Raw genomic sequence first — 19,853 nt, forward strand, 5'->3', positions numbered from 1 at the left:
TGCGCAAACGCCGGGAAACAGTGGTTCAGTTGGGGTAATTTTTAATGCCCCCCCCCCCCCCCCCCCCCAAAGGATTCGACAGCCCAATTCCGCAATCGCTCTGCTTCTAATCCGGCAGATGGACTTGGTCGCACAAGACGTGGCGGTGAATCCATCCCTCAGATCTGCAGTATGGAGTCCAAAAGCTCCGCATCGCAGCATCAGCATCCTGGGCGTCCATCCGGCAGCCAAAACGCTCTGGCCATCAATCCTTGATCTGATCCCTCCAATCTTTGTTTTCACCGTCATATCAAGTCGGCATTACCTAAAAAAGTGTCCGACGGAGGTAGAGCGAAAAGATAAGCTCCCTGCTTCGGGACAGCTCTTCCCACAAATCATACGGAGTACTGTGCTCTATTACGGTAAACGGTCGGCATGCCAAGAAGATGACCATTGATCACACCCTCCGCACCTCAACTAGGTAAAAAAGGCGCATCGCGATGGTGACTGGAAATTGGAAATAGTGTGGCGCAGCCTTGTTCAAGACGGCCCTGGCCCTGGCATCTGGTTGAAATCAAACGGCTCAAGCCCGGGTCCCATGATGGGAAGCTGGGCACTCAAGAACTCGTCGGTAATAAGAGTGCCGATGTCGTCTCCCAAGCTCTCCAGGAAATTGTCGTTGTTCACTTGCAGTCCGTTCATCAGATCTGGCACATTGAGAGGATCCTCGGGTGGCATCGCCGTCTGCGTCTGCTGCGCCTGGAGGAGCACGTCCCGAATCTCTCGCACGCAAGGCCAGGTATTCTGTATTTCGTCCATGGCCTGCATGATGAGTGACAGCGCACGTTCAATGTCTGGATCACTCCACGATGCCTTTTGGAGGAAGCGTTTCATCATGACCGTGCTTGCGGCCGTAGAGAGCGTGTGCACAAAATCGAGTGGTAGTGACCGGTAGCGGTAGTAGCGAGAGTAGCTTCGCATTAGACGTAGAATCGCCTGCAGAGATTCGTAGCAAATTTCCACATCTTCGCCTTCGGCAATCCCTGGGTTCTCAAACATGTGCGATGGCGGCCGGTGGAGGATGATCATGATGGTGTGAAACATCATGCTGATAACGTTTGAGATTAGCCGTTGTGAACGTGGTGATGATGGGGTGAGGAATCTCTATCCAGTGAATTAACTTACTGAAGATGTAAAACATATGGAGGCACCTGGCCAACCGTCCACTGATTCCAGTGCAGGAAACTGGGGATGCCCGCGAGCCATTTTGTCAACAGTACATGGATCCTTCGCGTCTTAGTTGCAATAATGGTAGGATCCGCGCCTCCTCTCCGGTTCTCGAACAAATCCGTGATGATGAGGTGAATGATCTTGGCCAATTCAGCTCTGTAGATGAACGAGCCCACGAGCGCCACGCCATTGTCCCATTCGTTTGCCGATGCCCCTTTGCAAATATACGTCTCAAGAAGGCCTTGCCAACCCGGGGGATATTGGAGCCGGATGGTATTTCGCACGTCCGACTCGCCCGGGTACAGCGCCGGAGGTCTCCCGAAATAGAGGCTGAGCTGCTTATCAGCTGTAAAGACTGCCCAGTAGACTCTGCGCTGGATTTCCCTATCACCGCTCGTCTCGGAAGTAGATCCATCCCAGTTGGTGGGATCGAGATGAAGCCCCATTTCGTGCGCGAGGCGAAAGGCCATGCCGCAGAACAGCCAGCCTTTGGACGCCCGTCCCACAGCAATCTCATGGTATCCAAGTAGAACCAGAGCTTGGAGAGTGGTAAGGTCGGGGCTATCAAGGGTAGGATAAAGAAGCGTCTGGGCTTGGCCCGAAAAGATGTCGGAAACGTTGAGCATGTCGTCGTATTGAAGCGCTCCCAGAGCACAGACGGCATAGAGCAAGACGTCTGAATAGTATTTCCCTGACCCGATATCATAGTCTCTCAGGAAGTACTCGCGATACAGAACCATGTTGTACGGGTAGACCTCTTGGAAAAACCTCGACATCATCTTTTGCGAAATCTCATGGTGAGGCTCATACTGGAAAGACGCACTCATGGGGCTGAAGTCGTCCAAGTCCCCATACAGGTCCCCCAGGTCCAGCTTGTTGTTATTGTTGTTAGCATTCATATTGAGGCTGCTATTATAAGACTGGCCATCTGTTGAAATGGCCAAAGACTCCATGCCCATGGAATTTGTCGGACCTGGAGACGAAGACGTCTGAGAAAAGTGTATCTGGAGTAAGCTTGTCCCTCCAAAGAACTGCGCTGCATTGCCTCCTCTCAGTCGCCTAAGCTGGCCGGACTTGACTCGAGCAGCAGCAACGCTCGGATCCGTCTTGATGTCGACCTGCCCGCCTTCCGCCAAAGCCGCATCAGGAGCCGGCGAAGTCAGCGACATCTCCGAGATGATCTGAGTGCGCTCCGCATCGTCTGCCAGAGCAAGCTTGTGAATGACTCGCTCCAGCGCGGCTATCTGGCCCTCCAGAGCCTGGACATAGCTCTTTGAAACCGGCCTGCTCGGTGTTGTCATTAGCAGACAGAGACAGCTCCCAGCGAAACCTCGCGCCTTACCGCTGCTTTTCTCCGATGCCTTGGAGGACACATTCAGTGCCCGCCTTGGCACATTTGGAGCACGGGCGCTTCCGATCGCATTTGATCTATAGATGCAGGAGAAATCAACAACGTCAGTTTCCACACGAGCCATACAAACAATTCCAGAGAAGAAGCCCATGGCGAACCTTGCGACGACGGCATCTTTCACAGCTAAAGGCGTGGTTTCATGAGTAAGAAGCCAGTCGGTGTCATCAGGTGAGAGGACTTACGACGTCCTGACGGAGTCTCCCAAGAGAGGCTCCTCCATTGCTGCATGTACACTGAGCCACCTCAAAAGTGCGGAGGAATGTAAAGAGTCGGGTTGAGCGCTGTTCAGGTCAATTGGATTGGCTGTGGTGGCGTGGATTGGAAGCTGGAGCAGAAAATCCCGGCATGGTGAACTGCGGAGTTGAGGCTTCAGCAGCTAATGTTGCAGTCATGAAGGCAGATCGGAGGCTGACCGGCATCACTTCCAGTTGGTTCGGCGGCCGCTCCGGCGCTACATCGCCTAAAAACCGGGGATATTGCCCAACTTGGACGATTCACACCTACGGAATACTGCGTACCTTAGTATTACATTCCAACCAAGACGACAAGAAAGATTCATCATCAATTTCATACATAAAGATGTATGTATGTTCTTCTCAAATGGCTGTGAGTTCACGATATTGACAGTGAATTCATCCCGCCGGATACCGCTGCTCTGCCTTCCAAGGATACATCCATCCTCCTCTCTGTGACCCAGCAAGCCAACTAACAGCATCAGCATTTCCCTTTTCAACATGAAAACAATAGAAAAGCCAGCTCAATCAAGATGCAGACATCAATCATAAGCATCTCACCGAAAACACTTCACCTCGCCAGATCTTCATCTCGCGCATCCAACACCAGCATATGCCCCGGCGCATGCGCCATCACCACTCCCTCCAACCCAGCCCTCATCACCGCCTCCTGAGGCGTCACTCCGCATCCCCAAAACACCGGAATCTCCTCCTCCCCATCGTCTTCACCTCCAGATCTTCTCTGCCCCTTCATCTCCCCAAATGCCTTCCCTCCCTCCGCATCCATCGGCGCATCCCCCCATTCCGGCCCATCAATATCCCTAATCCCAAGCCTCTCCACCGCCTCCCACCCCCAATCCAACGGCTCCCCATGCGTAGCCCCGAACCTCCTCGTGATCTCCCTCACCCTCTCGACATCCCGCCTCTTATACGGCCTCATCGACACCACATACGTCCCGCCCTGAAACACCCCCGAAGGACACAGCCGCAACGTCGTCCTGTACATGGGCACATTTCTCCCCAGCAAGAGCTGTCTCGGCGGGAGTCCTACCGCCGCCAGTGCCGTTTCAAAGGAATACGAGCACCCGATTAGAAAGGCGACGTGGTCGTCCGTCCATTCCGCCACGACATCATTGCAATGGCTCTTTTCCAGCTTCGAGTCCTTGTATACCATGTAATGGGGAGCGTCTCGCCTTATATCACACCCTTCTCCGAGGATCTCGTCGCCACGGAGCTTGTCAAGATGGGAAATAACCGCATTGTCACACCCCTTGGTTGCTGACTCGGCAATCAGAGGACACGGGACCGGATTCCGAGCGCAAAGGTTGCGGAAGTCATTCGCATATCGCGACGGTAGGATGATGAGATTGGCCTGTAAATATCCAGGTGCAAGACCTGAAGTTCCTGCCTTGTGCGACTTGTTATTTCGTGAATTTAGTCGGGCCTGATGCCCGGTTACGATGGAAGTGTTCATGGTTGTGGATTTTGTGCTGATATGATATCATCAAAGGCCTGCAACATCAGAAGCAAAGAAGCTGCACAGGGTCTATATATCCATTTACAACAACTACAACACTCGTCGTGTATACTACTCAAATGTTCGTAGCTATTTGACCCCAAGATACTAGCTCTCTGCCTTAGCAGGCAGATCTCATACTTAGCTTATACCCACTTGACTCGCGATGGGGACGGAGTTGCGCCTCCGTCTCAACCACGATACGGAAAATCGCCAATTCTAAACTAAGAAGAGGCCAATACCAAACACCACCATGAATAGGCATGTAATCAGATAGTGGGAGCAACAGGCCTCGGGGATGAACAGCGATCAAGCTAGATGAACGGATGCATCATTGGCTCAGACATCTCAGGCATACTTGGTTTAGTTATTCTGCAAACTAGCGTATATTCCCACAAACCCTCTCATTAACGCCACATGACTTCTCTTCTCGTGGGTGCATCAATAGTCCCCCGTTGAACCACTCATAATATGCTACTGGCTGTCATGTTCAAAACACAACGACTGCCGTTGTGAGACGCCTCCTCCAGAACTCAAGTCAAGTCACACACCAATCAAGATTCCGTTAATCAGGTGTCCGTCCACCTTCACCTTGGGAGACCGTTCCCAGGTCCTCTTCACATACAAACGGACAGCCTTTTTGACATCTCGTGCCCACTGCTTGACACGCCGCCTCACTTTCTCTTCTTCAACAGGAAGTGGTTGATTCGTTGTGCCTATTTCCGCCCCATGAGAGCCATCTGTATCCTTGCTGGCGGCTGCGGGTGGAATAGAAGTCGACTTTTTATCCGTGTAAGGCACAAAAAATGTCTCCTCTGGTGCGGTGGCATAACTTTGTGGGCTGGCGAATCGCAACCGAAGTACCGAAAGCTTGCCTCGTAGCCCACGAGGCCTGCCTGCACGGCTGCTGCATATCTCAACTTCTTCTTCCTCATTTGCTGATGTAGCAGGATGACTTGAACGTGCTGCCCCCCTAGCCGGTGATGGCGGATAAGGGATATTGAACTGATCAGACAGCTGTGGTGATGGCTCTAAACGGATAGACTGTTCTTCCATTGCTGCCATGTCCCTTTCTGTTGAACCAATGCTCGACGCTTGTGTTTTGCCGCCCATGTCAATCCGAATATGTTCATCTGTTGCACTCTTTTTAAGACAGGGTGCCAGCTCTGCGAGCGAGTTGCATTGCTTCAACCGATTGTTGTATGGAGAAAGCCCGCTGTTGCCAGGTTGAGCTTGACTACGCGGTATTTTGAGTTTCAGCTTTGGTCGCACTGCTGGGCCATACTCGTGATCGTGGCTGCCGGCATAAGTTCGCCTTACAGTTGTAACTGAGCATAACACATTACCACCCTTTCCGGGAGATGACGACGGTGCTCGAGCCCTGAGTTTTAACTTGGGGTGAAAGTCTTGCGAAAGCCGTGAAATTGCGGGCGAAGATGAAGTTTGCCTTGTTTCCAAGGGCCGCTTCATTGCTGCAGTACACTCTTTGTCCAGCATCAAGCCGGCATGCCCCGAGTAACCATTTAACGCTGGGGTGCCTGCAGTACCGTAGCCTGAAAGCTTCTCAGCTTCTCTTGGGAGCGGTGGTAGGGCTTTCATCAGCTGAGGTATGCTTTCCTTGACTCTTAGTTCACGTACGGGCGAAATGGGTTCTGGGCAGAGGATTCCCAAGTTGTTGTGACGCTCCGGTGTATGCATTACAATTCCGTCTGGGACAATACCAGTTATGCTTATCCGCATAGCCGCAACATTCCTGCGGTGGCATTTTAGGTATACGCCATCTTCTTCATCAGCCGGGCCGGGTGTTGTCGGTGACGGCCGCCGACTCGAACGTTTCAGGGTAGCCGCGTGCACATCATCCTGCTGGTATACAGAGGTGTCATGGCATCCTCCATTCACAGACTGCATATCGCTGTCTTTTGAGACCTGAATCCTTCCCAAGCGGTCAAAGGATGACAAAACTGAAGCAAATTCCGACAACGCAGGATCCAAGGAATATCTCAGCTTTGGAAGACCAACCCGAGATGACCTTTGACTCCAAGATTCACTCGCCACATTAAAGTTGGTTTCTAGTATCTTTGAAGGGGTCTGCAAAGGAGCTGGTGATCCCAAAGAAGTCGAATCGCTCGTCATTGAAAGTATATCAGTTGCATCTGCATCTGCATCCGGTGACACTTGATTTGAGAGAATCAGTGGCTGGCTCTGTCCTTCATCGGATAGAGTTATCAAAGGGGTCCCTTTTGGACTTGGCTCAGAAAGAGATGGCCTTTCCATGGCACCATCTTCCTCTTTAGAAGTTGGCTGCTGAGCTTGATTATCTTCTGAGTTGCCATCTGCAGCATCTGACAACCGGGAAGGCTCTATTGAAGCCTTTCCGACTTCTTGCACATTGGATTTTATCGAGTCCGGGTAGTTGCCGCTTACTTCAAAACTTCCCTGGATATTGTCCAGTAGCAACAGAGAGTGGCGAATGTTTTCAACCCTCTGCGGTATGGGGTGTAGCGGCACGTCCAAATCCATGTCCCAAGGCGGTTGGTCCTCGAATTGCTCACTGTAGTCGTAGTAGAAAGAGCCGGGCGATTGGACGGGCGGCGGCACACAATTCGAGTTTGAGGTCACTGGCCTATCATACATTTCAACAATGGAAGTTAGACTTGCCGAGCGAGTACTTTGGTCAATGGAACCTCGTTGGTGCCGGTTGGCTTGCCTGGGCAACCCCCACGGCAGGGAGGGGTTGGGACCTCTGGCATGGCAAGGCACTGGTGCGTAGAGATAAGGCGAGTGTAGCGTTCTCGATGGCAATGAAGACGCTGACCTATTTACATCGGGACGAAAGGCCATTGGAAGGGGCCGTCGAGGGCCATGGGCATAAGTAGGCTTGTATGACCCATGAATAGTTCTCTATGCTAAAGTTAGCAATGAGATGACCTCGGCAAAGGTTTGAACTCGAACACATACTTGGGAAAACCGATCAAGCTCAACCATTCTACTGTAGTCGATATCCCCATTCTCCCTGAGAGCTGGAGAGGCTGGTCGAACCCCTGGGCGCTTCAGTCGGGTTGGGTATGGAAAAGGAGATCTCGGGCGTTGGAAACCACCTCCGCTTGACTGGCTTTGTAATGTGCCAGTGGACTTTTGAGACGGAATCCGCTTTGAGCTGGTTGTAGTCATGGAGTATGATCTGGGGTCATCGTCGATGCTCGTTGGGGAGACCGAAGACAATAGTGTTTTCTGACTTTCAGATCCATAGAGAGAAATGATTTCAGACGTGGTGTCGCGATAGGAACGCAGCCTCTTAGGGCTATCTGGACGGCAGTAATAGCCATCATCATACCCCAACGAGCGTGCAGGCAGCGGTAGATGTGCCTCTCTGGGATGCGATCTGGACCTTTTGGGACGAGCAAAAGGGGCCGAGGAAGAGTTTGGCCCGATGGAAAAGATTCCGATATCACCGGTTTCGGTTGTGGTCTTGAGCATGCTCTCCAGGGGATCAGGGGAGCGTAGAAGAGCGACATTTTCGTTGACACTGCGGAGCGGGTGTCTCTGAGCTGGTGGACGCGGATTGGTGTAGTTGATCATTCTGGTCTGATATCGATACTGGCTGCGCAGCGAGCTATGACTGGCAGATCTTTGGCGTAGTCGAGAAGCATCCATGGAAACGCATCAACTCACGGACAAGTGGAATATCATATAGAGTAAAATACCGCGGAGAAAGATCAGGGACCAGAACAAGAAAAGGGAAAACCAAAGACGGCGGATCGACACCCGGGAATCAAAACGTCCAGAACTCGAGGACCATAAACCAACTCCAAGAAAACGCGGACGGCCGGCAGCTTGGCACAGACATAATTGTGAAAGATGAAGCGGGAAGAAGGAAGAGGAACAGGAGGGCATAGGCCTCGAGATTTTAGCGAGCAAGTCATGATGAAGAATGGAAGGTTCATCTGTGGATGGAAGTGTTAAGCGATTCTGGGTGAGAACAGAAGGAGAAGAAGAGGAAGCTGCGATGAGTATGGATATCGGCGACTGAACTGCCTGTTGGTGTATCGATAACATCACATGCATGTACTTGGTTAGAGGTGGAAAATTGCCTGGGGATTTTGTATTCAGATTCACACCTTATCGACATTGTATGCGATTATGAGTGATGAGACAGATGCTATTGAAGGTACATATATGGAGAGCATCAAGGACAAGGATGGCAGATTTTCGGATGATGTTTGCTCTTGTGCAGTTAGAGGGGGTGAGTTGCGACAAAGGAAAAGGCCACCCACATGTACCCAGCAGGTATCTTGGAGGTGCATTGGATGCAAGTTGGGATTCATCCGCCCGATTGACCCGTAAGAGCAGATTGACCTGTACCCAACTCACCTATTGATAGGTAGGTACCTTTGAAAATTGAAGGATTGTATTCCCAACCCGCAGGTGTGACCTCCATTAGCTCGCGCAACCTCCACAAAGAACCAACTCGGAATCAATGGTGCTGGCGTTGCCCCAGGAGAATGCCTCCAAGATCAGCGCTCGAGGTGTTGTAGAACAGGGCTTCCAAACCTTGCTCGTATCGTGCGACCCCCAAGCCACTTACCAGACATCAAATGCCACATTACAGGCCGGGTAAATCAGTAAGCTGATATTGAAAACATCCATCCATCCATGGACTTGGTCACCATCACCCGTGTCTCACACTTTGGCCCGTGTAAACTTTAATCATGCTAGCCCAACGGTGAAGATAGCTGGAGCAACCCTTATCCAAGCACGTGTAGCCATCCATCTCGACCAGCTGAAATAGACGGGCTTCAATCATATCGCTTTCACGACACCACCTGCACTACGGTACACTAGCCTGCCCGCAACCGCGGATCCAGGAACCATCCAGAGAGTGACGTCGGGGGGAGGCCATCTCGGCCAATTGCCAGGCTCGTCCTGCATTAATTTGAGACGTAGCTGAACTCTGTCTGCTGGAAATGACGGGGCCTCTTCGGCTGGCTTCCCCCCCAGTTTCACCTCACCTGGGCGTGCGTTTTAATCATACGTATGACAGGTGATTCTCTTGTGTCGTTTATGCGGGCACTTTGGCGAAATGATTTCCCATCGCGGACGGCTCACGTGGCCTCGCTGGCAAGGCTCCCCTCCCCGATCTTTTCAACGGTACAAGCAATACTTTCAGGCTAATGGACGGAAAATAGTGCTTGTCTTGCCGAGACAGCTGTTCTAGAATGTGATCGGAGATTACCTGGAAACGGTAGCACAAGTACCGATGCTTGTTTGCCATTGATGCTTCTTTGGTCCACAGTACCCTTTGATGGCTTTGAGTCGGCTACCTAGGATGGTCAATACTCGTACTCATCAACAGCAAAAACACATCAATGACGGCGCGAGATGATCAATCACTCGGATCAGCACTCAACTACCGCACTCGTACATGCTGCATGTATTTTAACTTTCCCTCGGCATCACAAGTCTCTCCAGCCGTAACATGCAGCGGCACACACACACACAAGCATCTTGGCCCGTCAAATGCCCTGCGCCAGAACAGCCCTGGAGCTTTTGCCGGCCGCTGCCGGGCCTGAACCCTAGCGCCCCCAAAAGCCCCTGATGAGGGGCCACAGCGCCCATCTCCGGATCTTGACTGGCTGGATCCCCGCAACTCTGCCAGGGCGACGTGCTCTAGTCAGGGGCATTGTGGACAGGCTTAGTGGGTTTAGTTGAAAGTGACATGCGGCAATCCTTTGTCTCCAGCGTATTCCCACCCGCTGCTTTGTGTCTGGTGCTTGTAATTCTCGGTTGGGGACCGTGGACGAGGGAGTCATGCATGTATTACTGTACGAGTACTGTTCCGAAGCAGGTACCTGCAGCGTGCAATTTTTTTTCTTTCTTTGTTCCATGTTGGTATTTATTTTTAAATCCATTTCGTTCGCCCTGCTGCTGTTTCCCTTTTTCTTCCGCTCTTCCGAAAGACACACAAAAAGAGAGTTTTGTTTTCATTTCGTCAACCGTTTGGTTCTTTACACTTTCATTAAAGACCACCGGCGGCACGTTTCTAGGGAGATTAGGTTCGTGAGAGAGCTCGTCGTCAATATTAAATCGATCAATGAGTCCTCTCTCTTCTTCCAGTGGCCGAAATCACACCTGCTGCAGCTCTCTTATATATTACCGTCTGCATCAATGACCTGATTTTTTATTATTATCTATTTATTTCCCGCATTGTTCAAACGTCTCATAACACTTCACACTCTTTTAACACGCACTCGTTTCACACACACGCTCCTTTGATACAAAAAAAGTCTTATACTTCATACATACCACCACGATATTACCATGGCTCTCCGCAAACCAGACTTCCACCTCCAGATGCCTACCATGAGCCACTCCAATCTCCAGTTCCAGCCGCGCAGCCCCATGCGAAGCCCTCGTTTCCGCGAGGACTTTGACGCCCCGTTCTCCGAATCTTTCCTGGATCCTCCACAGCCCCCAAAGACGTCCTACTTTGACGAGAGCAAGAACAAGATTGCGCCGCCGCCTCAACGGAGCTACGACGACAGCTGGGTGCCGCCCAAGCGACGATCAAGCGTCAACGACAAAGTTCTGCAGTGGGCCAAGAGATCCTTGACCATCAAACGACAGCGCCCGCCTCGCCTTGGGGAGGGCTTCAACGATGTACGAGCACCTTCGTCCAGGAGCTCCAGGAGAATCAGCAGCTTGCCGGTAGAGTCGGTCTTCGGCAAGCGCAACACTCACATCCAACCCCCAACCATCATCACCGTGTCCGAAATCCCCAAACCCGTGTAAAAGGGAAGAAGAATGAAGCACGAAGAATTTAAAATTCAAGCAGGAGAAAACATGGGCAACAAAATGTGTACAGCTTCGGGGAACGAATTAAAAACAAAACAACATTGGAAACACAAAGAAAAACATTGAAGTCGCAATCTTCACTGGCATTCACCACAGACAGGGATCTAAGGCAGTGGCGGCTGCATTTAAGCTTGCTGAAAAGCAATCTGTATGATAATGATTTATGAATTTATAAAAAAAAAAAAAAAAAGGGCAAATCAAAATACACCGCCACCAATGATGAACAACCGTTGCTCCTCTCTCTTGATCCATTGCATAATCTTATTGGCACCCTGCGCCATTGCTGCCCGTGATAGGTTCGGTCCGCCAATGCAATAGAGCTCAAAAGTTGGCGTGAGCCAAGCCAGCGATGTTGCGTCGTCGCTCACGCATTGCAAAATCTTAAGGTGCGAAATCTTTGCGTGGGTTGAGGCGTGCAGCTCGTGATACGCCGTCATGAGCCGTCTTCTCTTTACTAAATGTCCAAAGGTAGGTTCCAGTGCCGACATGCAAAACTGCACATTCGCTCGCGACTTAAACAAGAAATGGCATATTGGGCTTCCCGGCGCGATTTGTCCCATGGTAGGGCGGCCGGCGCGAGCGGCGTCTCTGATGATAGCGAGACTGCCATTCTTCGCCAGCTGTTGCGCAACGTCGTCTCGCATCTGTTTGAGGCTGAAAAAGGCTTCTCTGTCCGCGCTGATGAGGATCATGGCAATCTCCTCATCGACCGGCTGCCCCACCGCCGCGGCCGGTGCCGTCGCTTGCTCGCCCGACACCCCTTCAAAGAAGCTGACGTACATGTACAGGTAGCCTTTGTTGTTGAAGGCCGGGAGACACAACGGGATCCAATTTTCACCGCCTCCGGCCTTGATGCCCTCCGACTCGAACAGCATGTTGAAGATGAGCTGGAGGTCGCTAGGGTGGAGGGAATGGCGCCGTGGCCGAATAACGCTGACAAGCTTGCCCCCTGCTACGATGAGCCCGTAGAGCAGTTTGTCGGCTCTTGACTTTAGAAACGTATTGTTGATCGTGTGCCGCTGAGACTTTCGCAGTTTTAGACATTCTAGCGAGCTTAGCAATGCCGAAGGAGAACCTTTCGTGAAGCTGTCCGCTAGTGATGAAAGCAAAGCCTCGGTCCCTTGTAAAGGCTTGCGCAAATCGGTGGACGGTCGATTCGCGAATATGTTGGTTAGGGAAGGTAGGGTCAACGTTGACAAAATCTGCATGTATAAAGCTTCCAGTTGTACTCGTAGCTGCGAATCGCTCTCTCCCAGCTTGCTGATGGCCACAAAGTAGAGTGGTCCCTGGGTCAATACCACGAATCGGGTGTTGCCGGCCGTGAAGCCCTGAAGGGGGTTCTTGGACCCCTCATAGAAGGAGATGATGGTTTGTACGACTCCGATCGAGGAGTTGATGAGGTTGAGATCTCCATGTCGGCTCCAAATGGGTTTGCCAGCGGACGATAGGATCATGTACTGTTTCAGTTTCGACCGCCAAATGGCCAGCCTCTCGTCGTCTTTGAAGAACTCGTTTGACTCGTCGGGAAGCGCGGCAAACTCCCTTTCAAAATCAGCCAATCGATCTTGTGCGCCTCGTTGATGCCTCTCAAACGGCTGGACATTTGCAGCCTGCGACTTGAGCAGGTTCCAGGCGGCGCTCTTCTTGCTCAGGGAAGAAGTCAGCAAGCTCGCAATGTCTCCAGCTGGGCGCATCGTTGGCGCAAAGCTCATGATGCTGGCGGCATCATCTCCCTCGATGCCCGAGTTGCTCGCCCGGCGATTGGGAGTCGTGTAACCGCTATCCGTCGGGGTTGACGCTGACCGAGTGGTTGGCGTAGAGAATGTTCCCCGGCTTCCGTCGGGAAAGGACAATGTCTGGATGTCTAGTGGAGTGATGGCAGTCGTCGTCTGAGCCTGCAGTGCTTTCGGGTCGACTGAACTGTTCGCGGTGCTCGCGGCCGGCCGAGGCGGGAGCGGAGGGGGTTGCTCCTCGTGGGAGGAATCGCTCTCCTGTCCCATCTTGACTCGCAGCGCTGTTGCATCTCAAGGAGGGCTCAAGCGGGCGATCATCCAAGGGCTGGAGTGTTGCGCGATCCTGATGCTAGCGGCGCAGCGGTTCTATCCATCATGCCATTGCGTGCTGGGGGCGGCGATAATGGCGAAGGAGCATTAATGAGGGAATGCAGCGGAGGAGACAGAAGCGAAAGCTCCCAGGGCCGTATCGGAGCCCTTTTAATGATGCCGCAGCCTGCCGTAGGTAGCGGGTACTTGGCGGCCAGGGCCCTGTGCGACGCCTCTACCGGTACCTCCCAATGTTGGCAGCCTCGTCGGCCAGCGCTCCAATCAAACACCTATAGTGGGGTTGGTTGCGTATGTCGGCACATGTCCCTTGTACCTTGGACCTTAGCTTTGGGCGCAAGCACTGAAACGTAGCCTTCTGGACGGCTTCATTTGGCGAATAGACTGAGGCCATCCTGCAAACTGCATTGTATCCACAGCTGTTCCTTGCAGCTATGCGCCTCGCTCCCTGGCTTGCAAACGCCGCCGTCATTCACCTCGCCCATGAACCAATTAGCCCGTCATAATGGCGCTTGAACTGGGTCCTGGAGTGCGATCCGGGTCGCCAGAGAGCTCTGGGCGAGACTCGCCCATTCCACGGCAATGGAGGAACCAGCTTGGTGGAGGTGGGTAGGAGGCCTTGTGGGAAGCTTTTGTCTGCCGTGTAACTGATCTGATACTCCAGAGGACGCTCCTATCAAGGACAAGGCATACCGTAGATATGCTGCCGGAGTCGACAAGGCGTTGCTGTTGTTCGAGACGGCGCTGGAGGAATGGGCCGACTACATCTCCTTTCTCAACAGACTGCTCAAGGTCGGGCATCGGACATCAATCTTGATTCGCGATACAATACACTAACATGCTGGATATAGAGCCTGCAAGCCCGACCATCTGCCGTCTCCGTCATCCCCTCCAAGATTACAGTCGCGAAACGTCTGTCGCAATGCTTAAACCCGTCGCTACCGTCAGGCGTACACCAAAAAGCACTCGAAGTGTATAGTTATGTATTCGAAACAATTGGAAAAGATGGGCTATCTCGGGATCTCCCTTTATATCTCCCAGGCTTGGCACCTACTCTCTCTTTTGCGTCCCTCTCTGTTCGCTCGCCGTATCTCGACCTACTTGAGCGTCACTTTACAGGCGTTGACTCTAGGTCCTTGCGGCCAGCTATGAAATCCATCATACTGGCATTACTACCAGGGCTAGAAGATGAGACCAGCGAGGACTTTGATCGAACGTTGCGCCTGGTGGGGAGCTTCAAACAAGCCATTCGACCAGCAGATAGCATCGCCCTTACCGAGCAACATGCGTCAGGTGACGACTTCTTTTGGCAGTGCTTCTTTCTGGCCTCTGTTACAAGCCATAGCCGTCGTGCTGGTGCTCTTGCCTACTTAGTACGCAATCTTCCCGTGTTGGGTTCCGAGGCCTCCCCTGGAACGTCTGGTGAGAAAAATGGCCAATCCAATACGGAAAGCAACTTCAACAGTGACATTGCCGCCGTCGTTACCACCCCGGAGCCTGGTTTGCTCGTGAGATGTTTTGCTAGTGGCCTCTCTGATGATCAGCTGTTAATCCAGCGTGGTTTTCTCGACTTGCTCGTGTCTCATCTGCCCCTTAATTCTAAAGTGTTGCAGTCTCTTGTGAAGCCCGGTGATCTGGAACTTCTCCTGAGAGCGGCAGTCGGGGTAGTCACCCGACGAGACATGAGCTTGAATCGTCGATTATGGGCATGGCTTCTTGGCCCTGAGCCGACGGGCAACGAAGGGGAACAAAACCCCGAGTTGCACGGCACCGCATCAGACGGCCAACAAGCTCTGCTGTCCTCCCGGACCAGCTACTTTGAACACTTTGGACTGCAGTCACTCACAAAATCCCTTCTTGAAATGATCAAAGACACGACTCATAGAGGAGTCGCCGAACGAACTCGACCATATCGAATATGTCTTTCTTTAATGGACAGATGGGAAGTTGGTGGGCTTGTGATTCCAGACATCTTTCTTCCTGTAGTAGAGAGCGTACGACGGTTTCAAAAACAGAGCCCAGCCAAGGCAGAATTCACCGAGGTGTTACGCAGTGCAAGCGTGTTTTTCGATGGCATTGAAAGCGGTCTAATCTATGGCGAGCTTGTTGGACTCTTGTCTCAAGCTATTAGCCCGGGAAACTTGAGCAGCGAGGAGCGAAGCGATAAGCTGTCCTTGGTCACCTTCATCGTCACTAATTTCAATGTGCGTGAAGAGGAGATGGTTACAATTCACGCTCCCTTGACCTGCCTCGCCGCTTTGGTTATGCTAGAAGATGCGCGCAATTCGCAACATGGCGGCAACTCGTCGTTGAATGAACAAATCCTCAGCGTCGTTGTTTCTCTCCTCCAACTGGTTCCGGAACGAGCGTTTGTTGACTCTGCCACGGGCGACGCCAACCAAAAAAGAAAACATGATGATGTTTCTTCCCTATCGACCGCGGACTTGCTCAAAGGAATTCAAGGTTTTTACATCCACGGACAGGGAAATCTGGACGCTTCGCCGACGCCTTTCTCTCAAGTCGAAACTGGTGAGCTGATTTTGGACAAGGCAATCAAGTATATTGTTGATGACTCAGTCAAGCAAGAGTCATCGTGCTCCTTGAGTCTACATATCAGAGTCCTGCTTCTCATCTTATTAAAAGTGCCCAAAACCTACAGGTTCGATGAGATAACTCTAGTGTCTTCTCTAAAGGCAAAATTGGTGCAAAAGCGACCCTTGAGATTTTCAGACTTTTCTTCCATCTTGCACCTCATCGCGCAGCTCCATTACGTCGAGCGAGTCTCAACGTCAGAACTCTCGGAGCTGGTGCATCCTCTAGTGCAGCATGCATGGTCGTATCTCTCGGCCTCTGAGCCCAAGTATCATGTGGAGACGGTTCGATGCCTGTGGCAGCTCCAGTCTGCTCTTTCGTTATCTCGCCGCGATGTTGAAGCGTCGCTTGCGAGCATCCTGGTCGAACAGAGTGCTGGTGATGGTGCAGATATTGGACGCGCTTTCGGTGTCCTTTGGTCACACACTCTTCAGGATACACCATCCGATCGTCGAGGACCCAAGATCCCTACCATTGAAGCAAAGCTGGGCCAAAAGCTGAGTGCGACTGATCACTACGAGATCATGCTCACGCGGCCTCTCTTCCTCGTACTGGACGGATTACTAGACGACAGGACCCAGATGTATATGACGGTTAGGTCGTGGCTGAACAGCATGGTTGGCATTGATAGGTATTTCCCGCTCCTTCTCCGCGTCCATGGCAGATTTTCTAAGAGCTATTTATAGGCTTTTCCTACTCTTTGTCGTTAAATTCGCAGAGATACCCTGTCTTCGAGATGTCGGAAAAAGTGTTGAAGCTGAAAAGCCTCAGCCCGAAGGCCCCATTTTCAACGAGGATGACGACATTGACCTCTGCTTGTATTACCTTAGGACTCTTCATCATGTGCTGGACAGCTCGGGAGAAAATTCAAGAGCAGTGCTTGTGTCCAAGCACCTCTCGTTTAACAGTGTCGGTCAGGTGCAAATCTCTAGTATGTACTTCGCGTTCGACAGAATAGGTAATTAGTGCCTCTTGCTAATCTGTGATTTTATAGCCGGCGGAGATGAGGACGATATCACGCTCCAGGATTATTTCGTCAGAGTGTGCTTGGCTTGCATCACTGGTGATGCTTCTGCATCTGCCAGCGACGACCTTAACAACAGGGTCTCCCAGTTACATCGTTGTGCACTCACCGTCCTCCACAGCTTCCTCATAACTCACCATGCGGCTCCTCTATCCAACCTTCATCTCGACCACCTCCTGATTGACAGATTGATGAAATCTATTGGAAGCCCGGATCCGTATGTGCAAGTTCTCTTGCTTGAGGTCGTCTTCGATGCGCTCAAACTGCAGGACACCGTTGCGGCGGAGCTTTCGATTCCATCGGCCGCTGAAAAGCGACGCACAAGCGCGGATCCTCTACACGCGGTGCGATTATCCATCTCTGCGGGCGACACAAGACCACCTCCCATGATAATGCCGCCCCAGCTGCTCAAGTGCCTGCAGGCAGGCCTAAGCTCGACAAGCAGCCAGTTTGTTCTAGAGAACTGGGTTACATTTCTCGGCAGATGCTTGCCCTTTTATTCTCAGTCCATCTTCCAGATTTTGATACCCCTCGTTGAGACTCTATGCAAGCAGATTGGTGTTACGTTCTCGCACTTGAAAGACATGTTTGAAGACGAAACTTACGAAGTCAAGAGTGAGAGTGGAACTCCAGAATCCACCTTGATCTATCTTCTGAATGCTTTGGAGCAAGTCTTGGCAAAGGCTCATGATCAATTGCTAGCTGAAGAAGCCCAAGCGCTGGCCCTGAAGGGTCCTGACCAGCCTCAGTCAATCTTTGGGAGCATGGTATCGGGCGTCTTCCAATCTGATACCCCTCAATCTCGAAGCGCTACAGCCAATGACCGCCTGACTGTTCACCTAGCCTTCCAAGATGCCGTGCGGATGTGCTTCTCCATCTGGACTTGGGGACAGGGAGATGATGCTACTACTCAAGACATCAACTCGTCCGCCTCCTTCAACTACACATCTCTGAGGATGAGGAATCGGGCGCGGAGGCTCCTTGAGCATCTTTTTACGGCGGAGACACTTGAAAGCCTTGAGACCGTGATTGACGTTTGGAGAAATTCAACGAGCGCAGCCGACCATGCCATAGTGTTTAACTTTTTGGCAGCTTTGGATGCAGCAAGGCCAAGGCATTCGATGCCAGCGCTTTTCAATTCAATATATAGTCGTACTAACCCGGCTGCGCTGGAACCTTCGCGGAAATCAACAATGACCATCTCACTTCAGGACGCCGACTTGGTCGTCTTTCTGGTCGAGTACGCCAGGTCGCTTGACGACGATGCCATGGATGAGATATGGCAAGACTGCATAACGTTCCTCAAAGACCTCCTGAACAACCCTTTCCCTCACAGACAGACGCTTCCTAGTCTCTTAGAATTTGCTGCCATCTTGGGCGAGAAAGTTGACAATACCAATTTTGGGGAGCAGCGAAAGATGCGCAGGGAATTAGGAGTGAGTTTATTGGTTGTGATCTGCTAAGCTGTAACTCCGTGACTAACTGTTCATCACTACAGGACCTCTTTCTAAGGCTGCTTACCGCTCTATTCACTACAAGGCCAACTTTTGCTGAGCCAACGAGTTCTAACGGTACGTCGGGGCCGAGGCTCGTCAAGGGCGAGCTGGAACGTCGCGGCACATTCCCTGGCGCCCTCGAAAGATCTGATGATGTCGTGGCCATCCTCGCATCCGTTGTTCCAAACCTGCCCAAAATCCTCCTCGAACCCGACCGAGTGCTGTCTGCAGCAGGAACAATATCAACCAACGTTATTGGCCCAACGTTCCGCTCCAAAACATTTCCTGATTCCGTGTCTTCGAGTACCTTGAAGCTCTTACATGAGCTGTCCAGGCTGCCGAACAACCAGAAGACGTGGAAGAAGGACGTCGGCGACGCCTTCAACGACAGTAAATTCTTCGCAATGAGCCTTGCCCTGGTACAGGATGCCTGGCTGCCATTGCTGCGGCAATGGACCTTGACGGACAAGGAGAGGATACCGGAGATTGTTGGCCGCATCAGCGCGCCCACCACCGCGGGAATAGTGTTCGGCGTGGGTGCCACCTCTGCCCGTCTCGAGGCCGATCGAAAGACGCAGCTGAACCTGCGGAGGATCGCCACGCTGGTTCTTGCCTCGGCGGACGATGCCTTTGTCACGGACATACCCGTCATTTTCGACAAGATAGTCGAGCTGTTTGGAGCCACTTCGACGTCATCACCATCGTCCACAACACGAGCCGAGGTATACATGCTCATCAGGGCGCTGGTGCTCAAGATTAGCCCCATCCACCTCGCCAGGCTGTGGCCCGTGGTCAACGCCGAGATTCACTCCGCCATTTCGTCCATCGTGGCTCCAGACCACAGCACGGCATCCGAAATCTACGTCTGCTCGGCCATACTGCAGGCGTGCAAGCTTCTCGACCTGCTCATCTGCGTCGCCCCGGACGACTTCCAGCTCCACGAGTGGCTCTTCGTGACGGACACCATCGAGGCCGTGTACAGATCGGCCACGTACCAGCCCGTCGCCCTCGTCGACGAGATCTCGGAAGAGCTCGGCGCGACGACTTCTTCCGCTCAGCTGGCCGCCGTGACCAACCACGACGATGCCATGACGCTGGCGCAGATGGCGACCAGCAACAACGGCTCGCGCCGCCTTCCGCTCCTGGGCCTCGGGGGCATTGGCGGCGACGCCGGCTTTGAGAGAAAGGACGAGCTGGTGGCAAAGGTTCTCAGGCCGTTCTTTGGCCAGCTGAGCATCTTTGCGTTCGAGTCGACGTATGCCATGGGGGTGGTTGACAGGGAGGCCTGTGTGGAGGCGCTGCTGAAGGATCTTTTTGATGATCGCAGTATGGTGAAGGCTTTGTAGATGAGATCAAGTGGAGAGAATTTCTCGTCGGAAATTAGCATGAGATAGAGATGGAAGCGAGATAGATGGACCGATAGACTTGAAGTATTTTTTTTTACATAAATATATAATAAA

At 52.2% G+C, this 19,853-nt stretch overlaps 6 protein-coding genes across 6 annotated transcripts; 2 read left to right on the plus strand and 4 right to left on the minus strand.

The window, feature by feature from the left end:
* Positions 1-519: 519 nt before the first annotated feature.
* On the minus strand, positions 520-2,848 carry Triagg1_3003 (transcriptional regulator family: Fungal Specific TF; the record flags this gene model as incomplete). The annotated part of the gene is made up of 5 exons (XM_062897248.1): positions 520-1,087; positions 1,165-2,493; positions 2,552-2,637; positions 2,691-2,743; positions 2,803-2,848. 5 exons carry the CDS (start codon positions 2,846-2,848, stop codon positions 520-522), a joined length of 2,082 nt encoding a protein of 693 aa, XP_062758070.1.
* Positions 2,849-3,424: 576 nt separating this feature from the next.
* Triagg1_3004 (uncharacterized protein) lies at positions 3,425-4,327 on the minus strand (the record flags this gene model as incomplete). The annotated part of the gene is made up of 1 exon (XM_062897249.1): positions 3,425-4,327. The coding sequence occupies one exon, from the start codon at positions 4,325-4,327 to the stop codon at positions 3,425-3,427; it is 903 nt and encodes a 300-aa protein (XP_062758071.1).
* Positions 4,328-4,912: 585 nt separating this feature from the next.
* On the minus strand, positions 4,913-7,948 carry Triagg1_3005 (uncharacterized protein; the record flags this gene model as incomplete). Its single annotated transcript, XM_062897250.1, has 2 exons — positions 4,913-7,270; positions 7,328-7,948. 2 exons carry the CDS (start codon positions 7,946-7,948, stop codon positions 4,913-4,915), a joined length of 2,979 nt encoding a protein of 992 aa, XP_062758072.1.
* Positions 7,949-10,687: 2,739 nt separating this feature from the next.
* Positions 10,688-11,158, plus strand: Triagg1_3006 (uncharacterized protein; the record flags this gene model as incomplete). The annotated part of the gene is made up of 1 exon (XM_062897251.1): positions 10,688-11,158. One exon carries the CDS (start codon positions 10,688-10,690, stop codon positions 11,156-11,158), a length of 471 nt encoding a protein of 156 aa, XP_062758073.1.
* Positions 11,159-11,418: 260 nt separating this feature from the next.
* Triagg1_3007 (uncharacterized protein) lies at positions 11,419-13,221 on the minus strand (the record flags this gene model as incomplete). The annotated part of the gene is made up of 1 exon (XM_062897252.1): positions 11,419-13,221. The coding sequence occupies one exon, from the start codon at positions 13,219-13,221 to the stop codon at positions 11,419-11,421; it is 1,803 nt and encodes a 600-aa protein (XP_062758074.1).
* A 565-nt stretch (positions 13,222-13,786) lies between these two features.
* Positions 13,787-19,739, plus strand: Triagg1_3008 (uncharacterized protein; the record flags this gene model as incomplete). The annotated part of the gene is made up of 6 exons (XM_062897253.1): positions 13,787-13,886; positions 13,946-14,073; positions 14,133-16,504; positions 16,560-16,804; positions 16,868-18,333; positions 18,396-19,739. The coding sequence occupies 6 exons, from the start codon at positions 13,787-13,789 to the stop codon at positions 19,737-19,739; spliced, it is 5,655 nt and encodes a 1,884-aa protein (XP_062758075.1).
* Between the last annotated feature and the right edge of the window lie 114 nt (positions 19,740-19,853).

Source organism: Trichoderma aggressivum (genome assembly GCF_033847375.1).
Source record: "Trichoderma aggressivum f. europaeum strain CBS 100526 chromosome Unknown scaffold_008, whole genome shotgun sequence".
Classification (NCBI taxonomy): Eukaryota; Fungi; Ascomycota; class Sordariomycetes; order Hypocreales; family Hypocreaceae; genus Trichoderma; species Trichoderma aggressivum.